The 18681-nt window shown below is 43.4% G+C and overlaps 1 protein-coding gene across 1 annotated transcript in view; it reads right to left on the bottom strand.

The window, feature by feature from the left end:
* Positions 1–18681, bottom strand: part of pals1a (protein associated with LIN7 1, MAGUK p55 family member a) — a 31631-nt gene that overhangs the window by 5387 nt on the left and 7563 nt on the right. The window contains exons 4-15 of the mRNA XM_083634008.1: positions 16742–16849; positions 14730–14807; positions 14431–14571; positions 13900–14061; positions 12442–12519; positions 9721–9904; positions 9424–9495; positions 9123–9194; positions 5971–6138; positions 5389–5478; positions 1847–1959; positions 1357–1467 (exon numbers count right to left, since the gene is read on the bottom strand). Of these exons, the coding sequence (XP_083490134.1) occupies positions 1357–1467; positions 1847–1959; positions 5389–5478; positions 5971–6138; positions 9123–9194; positions 9424–9495; positions 9721–9904; positions 12442–12519; positions 13900–14061; positions 14431–14571; positions 14730–14807; positions 16742–16849 (1377 nt within the window). The remainder of the gene's footprint in view (positions 1–1356; positions 1468–1846; positions 1960–5388; positions 5479–5970; positions 6139–9122; positions 9195–9423; positions 9496–9720; positions 9905–12441; positions 12520–13899; positions 14062–14430; positions 14572–14729; positions 14808–16741; positions 16850–18681) is intronic.

Below are 18681 nucleotides of genomic sequence, written 5' to 3'. Positions count from 1 at the left end.
AATTAAACATTCTCCCAACAACTGGGATGGCCAGCAGTACTCGGATATTCCACTACTCGTTTTGACATCAGAATTCAAGCAACCTTTCAACCATTCGAGTACTGATGATGTTCTATAGTATAGAGGCTATTAAGTGTACTTTTTTGTACAGAGAAGTCAGAGAAAATGATAGATCTGAGCACGCGTCGTTACAGGCATACGAGCGATGTTTAGAAAATGTGTACAAAAAGACTACATGAATGTGCAGTGCAGTACAAGCTACTGTATGTAACCTTAAACTCAATGCTTAACCATATTTGCACAAATCTCAAGGAGAAACTAGCGGAAACGGATCACATTAACAGGAAGTCTGCATCACCTCATCAGTGGTAGCGAGTACGGTAGTTGGTTAAACTCACTCCCAAATAGAACGGCCCGTTAACCAGCTCCGCCAAGGAAGCTAGCTCTCTTGGGCTTGCGGTTAGCGCGTGCACTTTGCAAAGTGCTGACAAGTCAGCTCTTACTACAGGACTGCTCGACAGTTATTTTTATTTGTTTATTGTTGATTATGTTTTTTGTTGTTGTTGACTAGACTACTGTGATTGTGCGGTGATGTATTTGGCTCTTGACTCCTGGTAGATTTGCCTGTCTGTCTTCAATCACTTCCTACTGTAGGTCTAGGATTGCACAAGTTCTCTTTGCACACGGCCCTGACGGCCGCACCCTTGGGTTCACTACAGCCAGGTGCCTTGCATTCTCCCATTACTGCCCTGCGTAATGATTGGTGCCCTCCTTGATGTGTGTTTGTATATATTTCTGAAAGTGTCTCTTTCTCATTGTTGACAAAGGCTTTACGCCGAAACGCCCTATTTTTCTCTGCCCAATAAAAGGCTTTGTTCAAATGAGTCTACCGTGAGTGCCGGCTCTCCTCTTTCATTGTTATCTATTATCCAGGCACCCGGTCTGTTTGTTCATACAAGGAGTTGTGCGCTTTACCTCAATTCTACTAGGACTGGTGGACAGCATGGGTACTACAGACTGGTGGACAGCCTGGGTGTTCATTGATTGAATGAATTTGAAATAGCACTTGTTTTCCATTAGCCAATTTACATAAATGTATGTAAAATAAATGTACATACATAGCCTAATTGTTATTATATTACATAATTCTCTCTGATTGGATTATTATTGGCTTTTAGTAATAACTAATAACTGAATAATTAATAACTACCTCTGGAAGCAGAATTATAGGAAAAATAACAGCAAACAGACAACTAGTAACCTACAACTATTAGAACTAATTAGAATTAGAATTGTAGGGCGCTAATTGGATTATTTCCTAGCTCTCGTGGGCCACATAAGATGAGGTGCAGTTACCTTGGGGTTCTTGTTGTCTTTAGCCAATAGGGCTCTGAGTCTCTCCTGGGAGGGCGGGGCTATGAAGATGATGTAAGGCTTAAGGTCTGAACTCCTCAGCACCTTTAGAGACTACACACACACACACACACACACACACACACACACACACACACACACACACACACACACACACACACACACACACACACACACACACACACACAGGAGATCTTTACAATTCAAATTCCAACTTTCCAGAATCCATATAGCTACAACCTAAAATGGAAATATTTTTTTTAAATAGTTTTTATTTTGTCATGCACCTTTGATGGTGCCCAGCCCACATGGGTTTACAAGACACACAAAATACAAAATACAACATAAACCAGTGCTATAGTGGTACAACTAAGTCACCATGGCTAAGCGTGTGTGTGTGACGTGTGTGAGATGTGCCACCATGGCTAAGTGTGTGTGTGTGTGTGTGTGTGTGTGAGAGACGTGTCCTGACCTGTGTGTGTAGACAGAGCAGGCAGATCTTTCCAGTGTTGATGACCTGTCTGACAGAGTCAGTGCTGGTTCCATAATGGTTCTTCTCAAACTCTCCAGACTCGATCAGCTTGCCTGGAGAACACAGAAGACCAGAGTAAGCCCCGCCCACAAGCCTGTTTAGTGTCCTCCTGATGGAGTAAGCCCTGCCCACAAGCCTGTTTAGTGTCCTGCTGATGGAGTAAGCCCCGCCCACAAGCCTGTTTAGTGTCCTGCTGATGGAGTAAGCCCCGCCCACAAGCCTGTTTAGTGTCCTGCTGATGGAGTAAGCCCCGCCCACAAGCCTGTTTAGTGTCCTGCTGATGGAGTAAGCCCCGCCCACAAGCCTGTTTAGTGTCCTGCTGATGGAGTAAGCCCCGCCCACAAGCCTGTTTAGTGTCCTGCTGATGGAGTAAGCCCCGCCCACAAGCCTGTTTAGTGTCCTGCTGATGGAGTAAGCCCCGCCCACAAGCCTGTTTAGTGTCCTCCCGATGGAGTAAGCCCCGCCCACAAGCCTGTTTAGTGTCCTGCTGATGGAGTAAGCCCCGCCCACAAGCCTGTTTAGTGTCCTCCTGATGGAGTAAGCCCCGCCCACAAGCCTGTTTAGTGTCCTGCTGATGGAGTAAGCCCCGCCCACAAGCCTGTTTAGTGTCCTCCTGATGGAGTAAGCCCCGCCCACAAGCCTGTTTAGTGTCCTCCTGATGGAGTAAGCCCCGCCCACAAGCCTGTTTAGTGTCCTCCTGATGGAGTAAGCCCCGCCCACAAGCCTGTTTAGTGTCCTCCTGATGGAGTAAGCCCCGCCCACAAGCCTGTTTAGTGTCCTCCTGATGGAGTAAGCCCCGCCCACAAGCCTGTTTAGTGTCCTCCTGATGGAGTAAGCCCCGCCTGTCTGGGGTTCCAGGAAGCAGAAAACAAGCACTGTGTAGGGCTTTCACCACTGCTACATTTTAGTCGTCATCGACTAGTCCCAAAAAGTAGTCGACTAGTCGAATCGTCACGGGAGATATTTTTTTCACCCAATAAAAATAACTTTTCGTCAAAAAGGTCTCAAAAACAGCCAGTAAAGGGTTAACTAATGTAGGCGGGACGAAGCTGTAGGTATGTGAAATAGCAGAGTCCTGATTGGCTCTGAGAGGCTGTTTACAAATGAGTGGCTAAACCCCAGCAACTTGTCTGAGCTGGAGATAGTGACTGTTTGACTGCAGTAACAACATAGACGAGTCTTTCCCTCTCCAAATACCTTACATTCTGTTTAACACCTTAAGTGCCATAGCCGAAATAATTCGTCTTACATAATCCAACGCTTAAGTGCCAGAGCCGAGTTTACTCGTCTTACATAAACATTTTTTTTTTTTTGACGGTGGAACATCAATCAACAACTTTTACATCTTCGAGATCACTATTGGAGCAAGATAATGTGTATAATCTATTTTACCGACCCACTAAGTGTTGACAGTGCTCCCCCAGACGACCGAAATCAAAGAAAAAACTGCCGCGGGACCAAGCCGTTCAAGGAAATGCCGTGGCGATTTTACAGTAATCCACTCAAGACTTGTCTTGCCTGAGAGCGGCCGCGCACCGGCAGCAGCACACAGAGAGCGGAGAGCGATTTGCAAAATAGATCATAGGTGAAACACACTTTGAAACACCTCAGAAAGGCCATAATCAACATCTGCCCATCGCCCACGCATTCCCCGGCCCATCTTGACTCGCACAAGGAGCGTCCGCACGCACGCAAGCAGGCAGGCAGGCACACAGGCAGGCAGCAGCAAAAGCGCTTCTGACACGCCCGCTGTACAGCCAGGAGGAAGGAGGAGAACTCCTCCCTCCGTGTGTCTTCTCCTGGAGAAGACACACGGAGGGAGGAGTTTGAATGAGAGGGGTGTTTCCTGTTGTTATGGAGGAAATTACTGTTCAAAACTATTGTTTAGAATGTCTGACGGTCTTACTGATGCCAAAAATGAATGGTTAAAGTGACTGTTTCACAAAAAGCCATTTATCTCTGAATAAATTTCCAGACGCTGAAACCATGCTGTACTCAACGGCTAATATCTACATAACTACTAACTCTGCAAACTAACTCTTTTAGACAGAGAAAGCACACATTCTATTAGTTATTTTTAGATGATTGGTGTTCATGAATTCTTAACAGAAAAGAATCCTCGGCTGTTGCTAAAATGAGCCAGAATCGTCAAAAACACCCCTGGCACAACTTACCTACAGGAATGAAAACATGGCTGGCATTCAATGTGTTAACATGGCACCATGTAGAAAATGATTGTTCAAACATATACATATCGTCGGTGTCGGGCCAGGACCTCGAATGTAACTTTTTTCCTTTTTGTCATGAATCAATGCCATTGGTCACCCTTCACGTCTCTGTGTGGTTTTTAACAAATGCAACCAATGGAAAAGCATTAAAACGAGCTTGTGAGTAAATCTCGTAACGCCATTCGCCCTCAATCTGTCAGTCAAACCTCGAAATCCCCCCCCTACCTCCGTGTGTACCCCGCCACGCAGGACAATAAACCCGGAAAAGACACACGGCAGACGCGCTGTGTATTTCTCATATCGTTTTGACTCATCCTGGCTTCCTCTGACGTTAATATATCAATCAAATGTTTTCCAGTTATTCCTAGGCTGCAAACTTGTTTTAACATGCAAATCGGAGTGCTTTCTGACGAGAATAAAGTAACGTTAACGTTACGTTATGTCAGACTATTTCTCACCCCATGCGAAAGCCCCCATTCGGCCATGAGAGGCGAGGGGCAATCCTGCTGCTCCTGCGCGCGCCCCCGCGGCCTGGAGCTTGGGGGCTCGTGCATGAGGATGCGGCTGCCTCCCGCTTGACTGGCCATGAGAAAGCGCTTCCAAGTCGGACTGATAATATAAACAACATCATTTGAGCTTATCCAGGTAAGATATTAATAAAGTAATGACACATTCAGCGGGAAACTAACTATAATTAAGACATGTGCCAACTTTGACGACATTTGGTTCAGTATTTTAAGAGCAAACAGGTTTTTTTTACTTCCTGAAAAGTTTCTGTTTTGGAAATTCGAGGTCCTGGAACGACAGCGGCGATATAATATATATGTATTTATTTATTCCTAAAACCACAGATGAACGATTTGTCGAGTATGATGCAGTGTTGACTGCTTCAGAGATAGCACCTACCTCCTTGCAGATTAGACATCTGAACTTGCACTGATCCATTGATTATGTTTGACCTATAGCACTTTAAACTGTATGCACTACTGCTGACTACGATGCTGCTGGGTACTGTTCCTGAATGTTATTTTGTTCTTGCGTTATTGTTTGTATATGGTGTGCTGCTGCTGCACTGTCTTGTCTTTTTGTCTGAGAGCGAACCAAGACAAATTCCTATCAACTTTGTTGACATGGAAATAAATGGATTGAATCTTGAATCTTGATAGTTGACGAGTGGGTAAAACGCCTAGTGCCTGTTGCCTTCAAACCAAATCAAAGATGAAATGCTGAAGTGCTGTGAGACGTGACTCCTACCAGCTGCCAGCTCTGTCTCGAATGTCTGACGAGACACAAAGTGGTAATCTCTCCCGTTCAGCTCGCCTTCACGACGACTCCGTGTAGTGTCTGCAACACACATATTGCAGGCAGGCACACACACACACAGACACACACACACACACACACACACACACACACACACACACACGTATTACTTGATCTAATTAATGTACTGGAAAACCTGGTATATAAGACGCAGTGTATTTTGGGGGGTCTTAGTTTGGGGGGGCAGCTGGAACTGCTACCTCCCTGCGACCCGATCCCCAAGATGGACGGATCCCACCAGCAAAAAAGGTTTATTATAAACAGTTTTCACAGAATTGTGTTGCTAGACAACAGTTTAGAACCTAGCTTATTTCCTGTCAGTTACTGTACTAGCAAACACTGCAACAAGGAGTTTGCTGGGGGCAATTTAGAATTACAAACCTCTGGTGTAACTTACTTGCTTCTCCAGCAAGTAAAATGGATCAAAAGTGCATCTTATACACCAGGTTCTACGGTATGTGTGTGTGTGTGTGCGTGTGTGTGTGTGTGTGTGCGTGCGTGCTGAAGTCTTACGAGGTACAGCTCCAGCGAAACGATCTGGCTGGTTGTTGAGCAGCCTCTGCCTGAGCTCTGCCTGCCCACAGCTACCCGGACCAATCAGCGCAATCGGCCGCTTCCGATTGGCCGGCTGGTGATACAGAGCCATCTCCTCATAGGTCAGGATCTCCTCGTTATCCAAATCTGGGCCAACGAGGAGAGAACAGAATGGTCTCATTATCATAATCTGGGCTGAAACATCTTTTAATTGTATTCAATTAGGCTTAGTAAAGGTTTGAATGAAATTGCATGTGCTGTACAGTTTTAAGGCCAGAAGATGGTCAGAAAATGCAGGAAGTACAGCCCACTTTCTGTCACTTTGTTACAGCTGATGGACCAAATCAATTTTTTTCTTTTCAATTCACAAACTTGAAACCTGATTTTCTATGAACACTTCACCCCAACTGACACATTTGCAGTGGAAAATCAAGGTACAATGACATAGAAAGCACACAACACTTGTTTGTTGGGGCATCGACTTTAGGTCATTGTGCAGACAGACAGGTTATACCAGGGGTGGGTGGCCAAACCTTTTTGGTTGTGGGCCGCATACAGAAAAATATAAGGAGTCGCGGGCCAAACAATATTAAGTCAGTTTTCGCGGCAAAAAAAGATGTGGACCAGAAAACCCTTGTGCCATCAAAAATTTAATTTCTACCTAAATAAATATATGACACATAGTTTATTGATGTGCTCACCTATTACAATGGGTATTTCTGTATGTTTTCAAATGTTCTTTTCCGGTGCCAACAGGTTAAGACAGAGATAATTTAACATAACATTAGGGCTGGGTTCAAAAAATCGATTCTCCGATTTTTAATCGATTTTCATTTTAATCCTCGATTATCGATTCATATGTCCAGAGATCGATTTTTTTTTTTAATTAAAATTTTTTTTTTTTACTAAACAGGCTAAAATATTGTGCTGTGTGTGGTAGTTGAAACATAGTTTCAAGTTGACATTTAATTATGTTTGTAGTTGAAACAAAAACATAAATACTGTAGGCTACATGAATGGAAATGTTTGATCATTATTAATATCTACTTTTAGAAATTATATAGGCTGAAATCAAATCACTGTGCATAATTGTGAAAGTGTCTTTATTGACAGATGAAAAGGCTGTTATTTACCCTTTGTCACCACGTGGTGAGTAAATATATGTGTAACTAAAACCATTAAAATTGACAACAGGTCTGCAACTTTTTTTCCCCATGTATCTACTTGGCTGGTTGGAAACCCCTGTGTTACATAACTGGACAGTCATGTAATTCAGGGTACAGCTCAAAAACCACGTTTTGGTATCACTAACCAAATCAATATTGAAAATTGGTCGAATCGGAATCGAATCGAATCGAATCGAATCGAAATTAATCGATTCGCAACCTTGTGAATCGGAATCGAATCGATTCTTGAAATTTGAACCAATACCCAGCTCTACATAACATTAGTATTAAACATTAATTCAGTATTAAAAATGTTTAAAAATAAATAGACCAGGTCAGGGTACTCAAGTATAACCCATTTTCAATGGTTTTAAATTGAAAAAACTAAATGGGGGAATATGTTTTTTTTTCATTTAATTTATTTTGTTGTTTTTCATTTTCTTCCCCCGTTTCGTTTTTTCGTTTTCGTTTTCCGTTTTAAACTTTAAAACAGAAAAATGTTTTTAGCATTTTTGTGTGTGTGTGCTAAATTCATGGTGGGCCACTTAACACTTTGAGTGCCACGGCCCTTGGGCAAAAGGTGCTGTACTGTGCCACATAGGCCGCAATGCATTTTAATATAGCCATATAATTTTTTGTGTTCCTCTTATATGGACAACCAATAGCCTCAATGAAACTTTGAACCCTTCTGTTTCATTAAAAAAAAAAACTGTGTTTATAAACCGTTCCATTTTGGAAATACACCCCTCTGAAAAAGAGTGTTTTCGACCGAAAAGAGCATGCTGAAATTAGTTTCTGAGATAATCACATCTTTATGTTAGAAAGGCGACAGAATGAATTCTGCTTTGAGTTGAACAAACATCGAGCCTGCTGCTGCCTGGGTGTGTGTGTACTGTCAATGGTTGTATGCTGTTAGTGCCCTGCGTGCCCCACCCCCCTCCTCCTCCTCCTCCGTGGTGGGAGGAGTCGAGTGTCTCTGCTCTGCTGCGGTTTGCTCTGTTTGATCTGCACTGAAAAGTCCGCTGCCTGCACCCCCCGCTTTTTTACAGCGTGTCCTCGGCTCCCAGCTGAGAATAATGTCACTTTTCATAAAGACGCTGGTGTCGCCGTGTCGGCAACTAAATCATATGGATGGACTATCGCAGCGGACACGGATGGGGCTCAATTGTGGCAGCAGATGACTGCTGTTCACAGGCACAGCTAACGACGTTATGCTTCAAGCATATCAATGGCGATTTCCGTTTCCTCATGACTTCTTCTGTCTTTTCTCCTGGCCTTTGTCTAATCGGGAGGGCACTGTCGCCACCCAAGGGTTCTGTAAAATAGGTTAGACACATTCAATAGCTCCCATATTGTAAGAGGCGATGTAAGAGGCTTAGATCGACATTCCCCCGTCAAAATATGAATTTGGAGTTATTGACGCCATTTGGCGTCGCTGGCAGCCTACGGTAAGTAAGTAAGTAAGTAAGTAATGCTTTATTTATATAGCACCTTTCAAATCCAGAGATCACAAAGTGCTTCACAATAAAAACAGGCAGCAGGATCAAACAAATTACAATAAACAAATAGGCAAATAAACACAATGCAAGAGACAGCATCAACAAGCACAAATTAAAATAAAGTAATAAGAAGGCATGAGGCGCACCGGCCATAAAGTGCAGGCAATCCAGCAAACAAAGGTACATCAAGTGGGATAAGATTTAAGATTTAATAAAATGTCTGTATAAATAAGTGGGTTTTAAGAAGTGTTTTAAAAGTGGACACTGAATCAGCCAGTCTTACAGAGAGAGGGAGGCCATTCCACAAGGTAGGCGCCAGTGGTAAACTTCTCTTGACGCCATATGGCGTCGCTGGCACTCAATGTGTTAAAAACGGGCAGTGGGCCGCAGTTGTGGGCCGCAGACCCCGCAGACCCCTGGCGTTATACCATAATCCCTGTATGTGTACAGACAGGTCATATTGTACCATCATTCCTGTGGGCGTTGTACAGCAGCTTCTTCCTCTTCCTCTTGTTCTTCTTGGCGCACCACAGCTTCCCTGTAGGGAGACAAGACGCCATATATCTCAATCTGACTGGACTCATAAAGGACTTGGAAATGCTGAGGAGGACTTGTTGACTAGGAAGGAGGCTGTGGGCTATGAAGAGGACTTGTTGACTAGGAAGGAGGCTGTGGGCTATGAAGAGGACTTGTTGACTAGGAGGCTCTGGGTTATGAAATGGACTTGTTGACTAGAAGGCTCTGGGTTAGAAGAAATGGGAACTGACCAGACTTCTCGGGCTCCTTGTCTTCTTCTATGGTCTGTTTCATGGCTTCTCTCTGCTGCTGGAAGCTCTTCCCTACAGAAACAAACAGAAACAGCAATAATGTAGAGTACTTAGCATTCTAAGTACTATAGTGTACAATACTTTACTATGCTGTGGCTTTACAAGGATGAAAAAAAAAAACGTATTTCCTATATTCTGCATACAGATCACTATATCGTAGAATACTGCTTGCTTAAATACAATGGCCCATCTATACCAAAATCCCAGACAGACAGACAGACAGACTGACAGCAGTACCTGGTACCAGGCCAGCTAGCGGCTGGTTCTCCTCATCTCCATCCCTGTAAGCCTGCCACCAGTTGGGGTCAGTCTGGCTGATGATGTGGAGAATATCTCCTTTCTGGAAGGACAGGCCCAGCTCTCTGCACGGCACGTAGGGGTCATCTGACGGGTCGTAGTCAAAATGGGCCTTCACATGGACCTGGAGGAGCGCAACCAAGCACCTTAAACACCTCTTAGTAGGCCTGCACGATACGAGGAAAATCTGCCATGTGCGATAACATTGTTCAATATAGCGATGACGATACGACTTGCGATAAATAAACAAATATTAAAGTATGCATATTAGCTATACAGTTCCTATGTCTTTCTGCTTTAATAATGCTGACATAGACCCCAAACATAGCCTATGCCCACTGAATAAAGAAATGAAATACACACTGACTCTAGCTGAAACTACACACAGCGTGTTTGGGCTTTGGCAGAGGGGCGGAGCGCACTGTTGCAAGGGAAAGGTGTACGCTGGATTTACAACACAAGACAAAATGATCAGATGCTGAGTGCATGACGCATGTCAATAAAACCACTTTTGCTATTCATTGTGTTTCAGGCAGTCTTTGCGATGTGTTTATTGCGCATTTTCATATTGCGATGACGATGAAAAGACTATTAATTGTGCAGCCCTACCTCTTAGCCATTGTAAAATCAGTGTAAATCACAGCCTCACGGGGCTGATTGCTTTAATAGAACGATGCTACATATAGCCTACCTGCTAACGTTTGAGCAACATCTTTTTTTATATTGATACAAATAATTGTTCTTCTGCCAAGCAATGTAGTCATTCAAGCCCCGCCCCCTCCAGTCAGTTCAACGTTCCATGAGCGCCTGCTGTATAGTCGCACATCATCTGTGCAGTACAAACACTATTACTTCCCTAGCTTAGCTGCAAGGATAGCTGCACTGTTGCTGAGATATCAACAACCAGACAACAGACTTTAAAGCTGATGACGACCCCCCTTCCCCCCTCCATCATGGGAAGAGTGTGACTCGAAATGGTTAACTAGCTAAATCATGTGTTGGTCACTCAGTGGCATTTTGAGGCTGAGAAATTGTCAGAGAGACAATTCAAAAGTCTCTGACTTAGCTAATGTAGCTAGCTAACATGGCGCAGTGATACTGTGATGAGGTCACAGGTGTGTGTTGATACAGTATTTTACAGTGGCTTTAAAGGTGGCTCAGCAAATCACAATCAAGGACCGGAACTCTCCCTTTTATAAGAAGAGAATTAATAACGGAGATGGATAGATTCATACCACTAGGTTAGATTAGGAGACGTTTCACATGGCAACTTTTCAAGCCACCGTAATTCCTCAACCAACGCCAGGTGGGAGGAGTCGTTTCCTTCACTGGTCAGACATTTGGTGCAGGCGTAAACTACCATGGAGCACCAACATCAGCCATGTTTTTGGATTCATTGTGATTTCTATCAATTCTGTGACGGGGATTGCGCTTCATTTGGCCCTTGTTATTGCACCGTTTAAGGAACGGCATCCTGAACAACTAACTAATACCTTTCAACTTATTTATTCAGTTTTACAATTCAGTTTGTAGAAAAAGGGGATTTCCTATTAAATATATTGATGTGAGATTATATCAGTGTGTTTAACCTATAAAGCTACAGCTGCAGCAATTAGTCGATTAATCAATTAGTCAATGGACAGAAAATGTATTGGCAAACTATATCTTTTTTTAAATAATAGATTCATTGTTTAGACTAAGAGTTTAAGAAAATACTCAAATTCTCTGGTTCCAGCTTCTTAATGTGAATATTTTCTGCTTCCTTTAGTCTTGACAGTAAACTGATGATCTTTGGGTTGTGGACAGGATGAAAGAAGACATTTGATGATGTCATCTTGTCCTTTGGGGAAAAAGTGATCGACATTTTTCACCATTTTGTGACACTTTATAGACCAAACGACTAATCAATTAATGGAGGAAATAATCGACAGATGAATTGATAATGAAAATAATTGTTAACTTGCAGCCCTATATGAAGCACATTGCTTCCTGTATTTTGGGGTCAGGACCAGGATCTCAGTGAGGTTTGGCTTAGAACAAGGTCTTGTGTGAAACAACTTCACCATTGGAAATAACTGCTCTCAGAGAACTGTGTGTGATAACGCCTTATCGATCATCTGAGGGTCTTCACATCGTGGATGAAATATGGTAATAATACGAGGACCTGGACCCTATACGAGGGATCAGCCGAGCAGTATTTTGGTAAACAAACCGCGTCACTGGGTGGCAACGGCAATGGAACCCTATGGAGCACAAGTGGCGCGAGGCGTGAGTGTCTGACTCTAGCCAGTTAACTGTTTACATTTTAAAAACTGCGACAGTTCACACAACTTTAACACGACATGCATATATTATACATCAAACTCTTGAGCTACTTCTGCTCTCACTCAGAATGTCAAAATATATGCGATGTCAGGTATAGTTTTTGAGATATTAACGTTTGTTTGGCACAACTCATACTATTAACTGCCATGGGTTCCGCATTTCTGGGTGTCAAGTGACGTCGCGCTGATTCGTCCTATAGGGGGCATCAACTGTGGCTTGTAGTCAAATTGGATGAGTGGGCGAGACCCTCGAGACAAACAGTTGGATTTGGTCTCAGTTGATCTCTTTATTTCTTCAATAATGTGTAAAGGTCAAAGGTCAGTGGACCAAACTCACCACAGTCTCTTTGACAGGAGGAGGTTTGCTCTGAGAGCTGGGAATCAGCACGAAGGTGAGGACGCCGTGCATGTCCGCCTGACACACACACACACACACACAAACACAAAGAAGGAAAGGAAAGCATGAAATTGAAATTCAAAGTAATTAAACTAGTAAAAAATATTTTTTTGCGGTATATCATAGAATTGGCCAGATGTCGTTCTCCCTAGAGTTGTTCTCAATCACAACAATAACACCACCAGTATGGGAAATGCCTCCGATACTACCTAAAATGCTGGATCGGGTATCGAGTAGTATGCAAGTCCGGACTTTGAACATGCCTCGGCTTATGAGACACGACAGTACAAGCAAACAAAAGTAGGATTTACAGTACAAATTTCAGAATACCAAACACAACATTAGGTGCATCGTCAACACATACACTATACAAACAACATATTTTTTCGTCTCTCCCTTTTTATGCTTTACGGACTATTGGGCAATATCAAAAACTCAATTTTTAAAGATAATTAAACTCTGAGTTCATCCAGAAATCTGTAGCCAGAAAGCTTCAGGGTGAGCACCAAACATTTTTTCAAATAAACCCTGTCTCAGGTCGTCATACGGGGGACAGTAAAACAAGGTAAAAAAAAATCGTTAATGTCCCCAAGGGGCAATTTGGTTGACAGAAAGTAGTCCAACACATTACAGACAACACTGGGAATTAGTGTTGTCACAATACCAAGATTTGACCCTGCCATACTATACCAGCCAAAGTATCACCATACCACAGTGGAATCTATACATTTTTTGTTTTATGAATGTGCAATGTATTTACCTCCAATAATTTTATATATATATATATATAGGTATATATATATATATATATATATATGTATATATATATATATATATACACACACACAGATCCTTTCCAAAAAAAATTAATATCATGGAAAAGTTATTTTTTTTCCATAATTCCTTTCAAAAAGTGAAACTTTCATAGATTATAGATTCATTACACACAAAGTAAAATATTTCAAGTATTTACTTGTTTAACTTTGCATAAGTCTGGCTTCCAGCTCATAAAAACTCCCAAAACAGTATTTCAAGAAATTAAATATCACATAAAACCAATCAAAAACCGGTATTTTCGAAACAGAAATGTCGATCTGAAAAGTTATGTTCATGCCTGCACTCAATACTTGGTTGGGAATCCTTTTGCTTTAATTACTGCCTCGATGCGCCATGACTTTTCCATGATATTCTAATTTTTTGGAAAGGATATACCGGTATATATATACCGGTATATGTATATATATATAATTATAATACTATTCCCATTTATTTATTTGCAACTTCCTTAAGAAAAATAGCCGTTGATTTGCAAAATCAAAGTTGAGTTGACTTCCTATTTCAACAAGATCACAGCCTAAACACACCTGGCCTGTCCTCTTCTGGAACTCCGTTACTTACCAGAATGTCAAAGACTTGGTTGACATCTTTTCCTCTGATCTCGATGCCGTTAATTTCCAGGATTTCGTCGCCTTCTGTGAGCAGTCCGCTGCGCTCCGCCGCGCCACCTCGGACGATACGACTGATCACAACACTCTCCATGTCGTTACGGACAGTCGCTCCCTTTACAAGACAGAGACAAATACTGACACACACCCTTTGATGCACTTTCCAGTGGTATGTCTCTAGCCTTTTCGATGTGTGCGTGTGTGTATGTGTGCGCATTTGTATCTTACCAGTGGTATGTCTCTAGCCTTTTCAATGTGTGCGTGTGCGCATGTGTATCTTACCAGTGGTATGTCTCTAGCCTTTTCGATGTGTGTGTGTTTGTCTTACCAGTGGTATGTCTCTAGCCTTTTCGATGTGTGCGTGTGTGTACGGGTGCGCATGTGTATCTTACCAGTGGTATGTCTCTAGCCTTTTCGATGTGTGTGTGTTTGTCTTACCAGTGGTATGTCTCTAGCCTTTTCGATGTGTGTGTGTTTGTCTTACCAGTGGTATGTCTCTAGCCTTTTCGATGCGGACAATCTTGACGGTCTCTCCTCCCCACTGGGTCAGGGTCTCTCCTGGGCCCGGCTCAGGCTCGGGCTGCATCTCCCTCTCCGCGACGCCATCATGCGCCAGGAGCAATGCCTAACACACACACACACACACACACACACACACACACACACACACAATGCCAATCACTGTTTTTGCTAATTTCCCCATGGGGATAATAAAGTAAAAATATGGTAATGCAAGTGTGTGTGTGTGTGTGTGTGTGTGTGTGTGTGTGTGTGTGTGTGTACCTGTACATGTGTGTCTGACAGCAGGGTGCCGAGTTCGAGTCCATCTTTGTTCTGACTGGACTGGACCAGATTCTGGACCTGTTACCATGGCAACAGCATAAAACATATATATATTTTTCTGTATCATATTCAATTCTTGCAATGACCCGTCTTCCTGATATGGATATGGGCCATTAAAAGGCCCATCTAACTGAATCTATAATGTCATGTAAAGTAATGTAATGCAATGTAATAGTAGTGTCAGAGAGTTATGAGATGGAGGTGAACTCGGGGTGACCATCTTTCTATTTCCACAGTTTCATTTCACCATCTTTTCTACTTGGTTAACAAGTGAAAAAGGCACACATATCCAGGGATGGACATTAACCATGGCCCTATGGCCCGGGGCCACAAAAAGTTACTCTTTGGCCACCAAATATCCATGTGGGTGGCCCGCTGTGGCCACCACACTGTGAGCCTTCACCAACGCAACATTAGGGGGAAATTCCTGTTTTTTACACCGCAGAACTTATTTCCAGCTTAAGATATGTTTTACTCACCCAGTGAACTTTGGTCTAATTCTGATCGCCATAGAAGATATTCAGGTCCCAGTAGAGTCCTGGAACTGGCCAAAATGGGTGAACGGGGCATACGTAGTACACACTGCAAATAATGTATTTTCTGCAATGTAGCGGTTCATATCCTCATAATATCTCATCCATAAATGAACGTGAATCCATCTAGTCTCCTCCGGGCTGCCTCAGGCAGCTTCGGTTTCCTCAGCCGGGGTCTGTGAATCCAACAGAGGCATTCCTCCTCTGTTCTCAGCCGTGCAGCGCTTGTTCGTCCCTGACCTGTTGTTCCTCTCTCTCCCCTCGTCCGCTCTTCGTTTTCGATTAGCTCTTCATCCGTTGTTGTAAACAAGTCGATAGTCGTGGGAAAATGGCCCCGGTGCGCAGTGATTCCTGGTAGACAATAGCCAGGTACACAAAGGAGTCAGCAGGAAACTAAGGAGACTTCAGCAGGACTTGGGGTGAGAGTTGGATTCACAGAGCCCGGATGAGGAAACCGAGGCAGCCCAGAGGAGACTAGACAGATTCACGGTAATTTATGGACGAGATATTATGAGGATATGAACCGCTACATGGCAAAAAATACATTATTTACAGTGTGTACTACGTACGTTCACCCGTTTTGGCCAGTTCCAGGACTCTACTCGGACCTGAATATCTTCTATGGCGGTCAGAATGAAACCAAAGTTCTCTGGGTGAGTAAAACATCATATTTTAAGCTGGAAAGAAGTTCCTGGGTGTAAAAAACAGGAATTCTCCTTTAACATGACATTACAGTCACACAAACATCCTGATTCCTACTAGGGATGCACATCATTTATCGGAACGTTAAATTATCGGCCGATATGGCCATTTTACGTTATTATTTATTATTCCAATAATGACATTTTTGCAGATAAATAAGAGCCTATAATATGAGGCCAACTTGGCTTTGTTTTTGCCTTGGAAGCGGAGCATATTGTCGCACGCCCCTGACATCACAGCTGCGACTACAGCTGCCTAGGGCAAAACATGGCTGCCGCCGGTGTGGCTGTTTTTCCAATGATAACGCTATTGCAATTTGCAATCCATGTCCTGCAAGGGTTCCAAGAGCTGGGGAAAGACTGAGCTGGCGTTACGTTAAACCAACCCTAGCGAGGATGCAGTGGATTTGTTTAGGCAGTTGGGATCCCCAACTGCCGGGCCAGGGACAAAGCATGAACCACAACATTTTCCAGACTTTTCCAGACATTTGTTCAAATTCCCAAACTATTCAAGACCTGGAAATGACCCAATTCATTTTCAAGACTGTACTTTTCCAGACCTGCGTAGGAACCCTGTCAGATGAACATGGCACATCAAGGACTATAAAAGCATCGAATCACGAAAAACTCAAATCGAACAAAACTGGGATATCCATGACTATTCCCACTCCAAATATCTGTGTGTGTCTGTGTGTGTGTGTGTGTGTGTGTGTGTTACCTCCACTGCCAGCTGCTGGGCTGTGTGTGTGTGTGGGTATGGAGGAGATGGTCTGTGCATACTGGTGGCCACAGCATTATGAATCCTCAGTGCTGCCTGGAAATCAGTCTGGAGAGATGGAGGGTGGGAGAGAGAGAGAGAGACACAGAGAGAGAGAGAGACACAGAGAGAGAGAGAGAGAGAGACACAGAGAGAGAGAGAGAGAGAGAGAGAGACACAGAGAGAGAGAGACAGAGAGAGAGACACACACAGAGAGAGAGAGACAGACAGAGAGAGAGACAGAGAGAGAGAGAGACAGAGAGACACAGAGAGAGAGAGACACACACACACACACACACAGAGAGAGACAGAGAGACACAGAGAGAGAGACACAGAGAGAGAGAGAGAGAGACAGAGAGAGAGACAGAGAGACACAGAGAGAGAGAGAGGTTATCATGTGTTTACATTCTCTGACAGTACAATGAGAAGTCACAATCTGACACACTTTCATCAGCCTATAGCCAGGTCATTCTAAACACCTTTCCATACCTACGAGCACATCTGTTTTTTTCCCAATTGTCCTTGAACGCAGCATTACATCACCCCTGTAGCTTGTTGTTGTTGTTGGAGATAACTGGGCTTTTAATGTCTTTAAATGTCTCAAAGATGGAGGTTGGTGACCCCTCATGGTTAGAATAGCTGATAACCCACCTAAGAATACAGGGATCCACATTAATCATGGCCCTAATGGCCCAGGGCCACAACAAGTTACTCTTTGGCCACCATATATCCCATGTAGGTGGCCCACTATGGCCACCATATATCCCATGTAGGTGGCCCACTATGGCCACCATACTGCAAGCCTTCACCAACGCAACGTTAACATTACAGTCACTCAAAGATCCTGATTCCTACAGTTCCACAAACAGGCTAAATCCTTTGCTCCTTTAGTTCAAAATGCTACAGTACAAAACCAATGAACAGTACAGCAATGTTTCTGTACGAGCAATGTACTTGTCGCCGGCTAGCTAGTAGCTACAGATATGTGGGGACTACTGAAGTAACATTAGGGGTTTACTAAGCCCAACTGCTCAAACGGCTAACGCCTTACAGAAGAACCGCAAACACAACAACGGCAACAGACATGTAATGCAACAGAAATGTAGAAGTGAATGGAAGCAGGGGTTTAAGTGCTTGAAAATATGAGTCTATCCCTGGACTAGTCTGGCCCACATCGACTGTCTAAAAATATGGACAGACAGAGTCAGCATGACGTCACAATGGTTTTTGGACTCGTTTTGAAGCCTAGTGTGGCCGTTGCCATCTTGGGGTGGTTGCGCAGCTCGCGTGAGACGGCACGAGACCAGGGGTTTTCCCAGAGGCGGAGCTCCGCCTGCTATTGGCCCTTGATGGGCAAGCTGCGCGATCACTGGACAGGCGACCTGTCAATCACCCCAAGACATAGTCTTTTCCAGAGTCGTATAATAGAAGAGTTCCGACATCTCCATTCACTCCAATGGACCAGTTTTTTTCCAGGAAGTAGAAAGTGGAACTCTTGAGTAAAAAAAGCAGCACTGTCGAGTTGCAGCAAAATAGACAGTTTGTGTTGTACTTTGAAAGAGTTTTTCATCCCTTGAATCAAATTGTACATTATCAGCTTTATTTTAGCATGCAAAAGTAGCGCGAGACCCATTCCTGGCTGTTCATTGGCTAATGAGTCTCGCATTTTGGTCCTCTGCTGACGCCACTCTCTTACTAGAGGACATAGTCTTTTCCATTGTCTATTTGACTCTAAACAGGTGAGTTAAATAAAAATGCATCCGTCGTACAGTTGTTATGAAAGGTGGAATTAGCTATAGAGACCAAAACCGTGTTTTGATCCACATTGTAAACATGTTTAATCCTGTTACAAACTCAGGCATTTTAACTCATTGAGTGCCATGGACGTCCTTCGACGTCCA

This window comes from Poromitra crassiceps, assembly GCF_964638095.1.
Source record: "Poromitra crassiceps genome assembly, chromosome: 3".
Classification (NCBI taxonomy): Eukaryota; Metazoa; Chordata; class Actinopteri; order Beryciformes; family Melamphaidae; genus Poromitra; species Poromitra crassiceps.
Note: the sequence above shows the minus strand (reverse complement) of the source record. Positions and strands in the feature narration are given on the sequence as shown.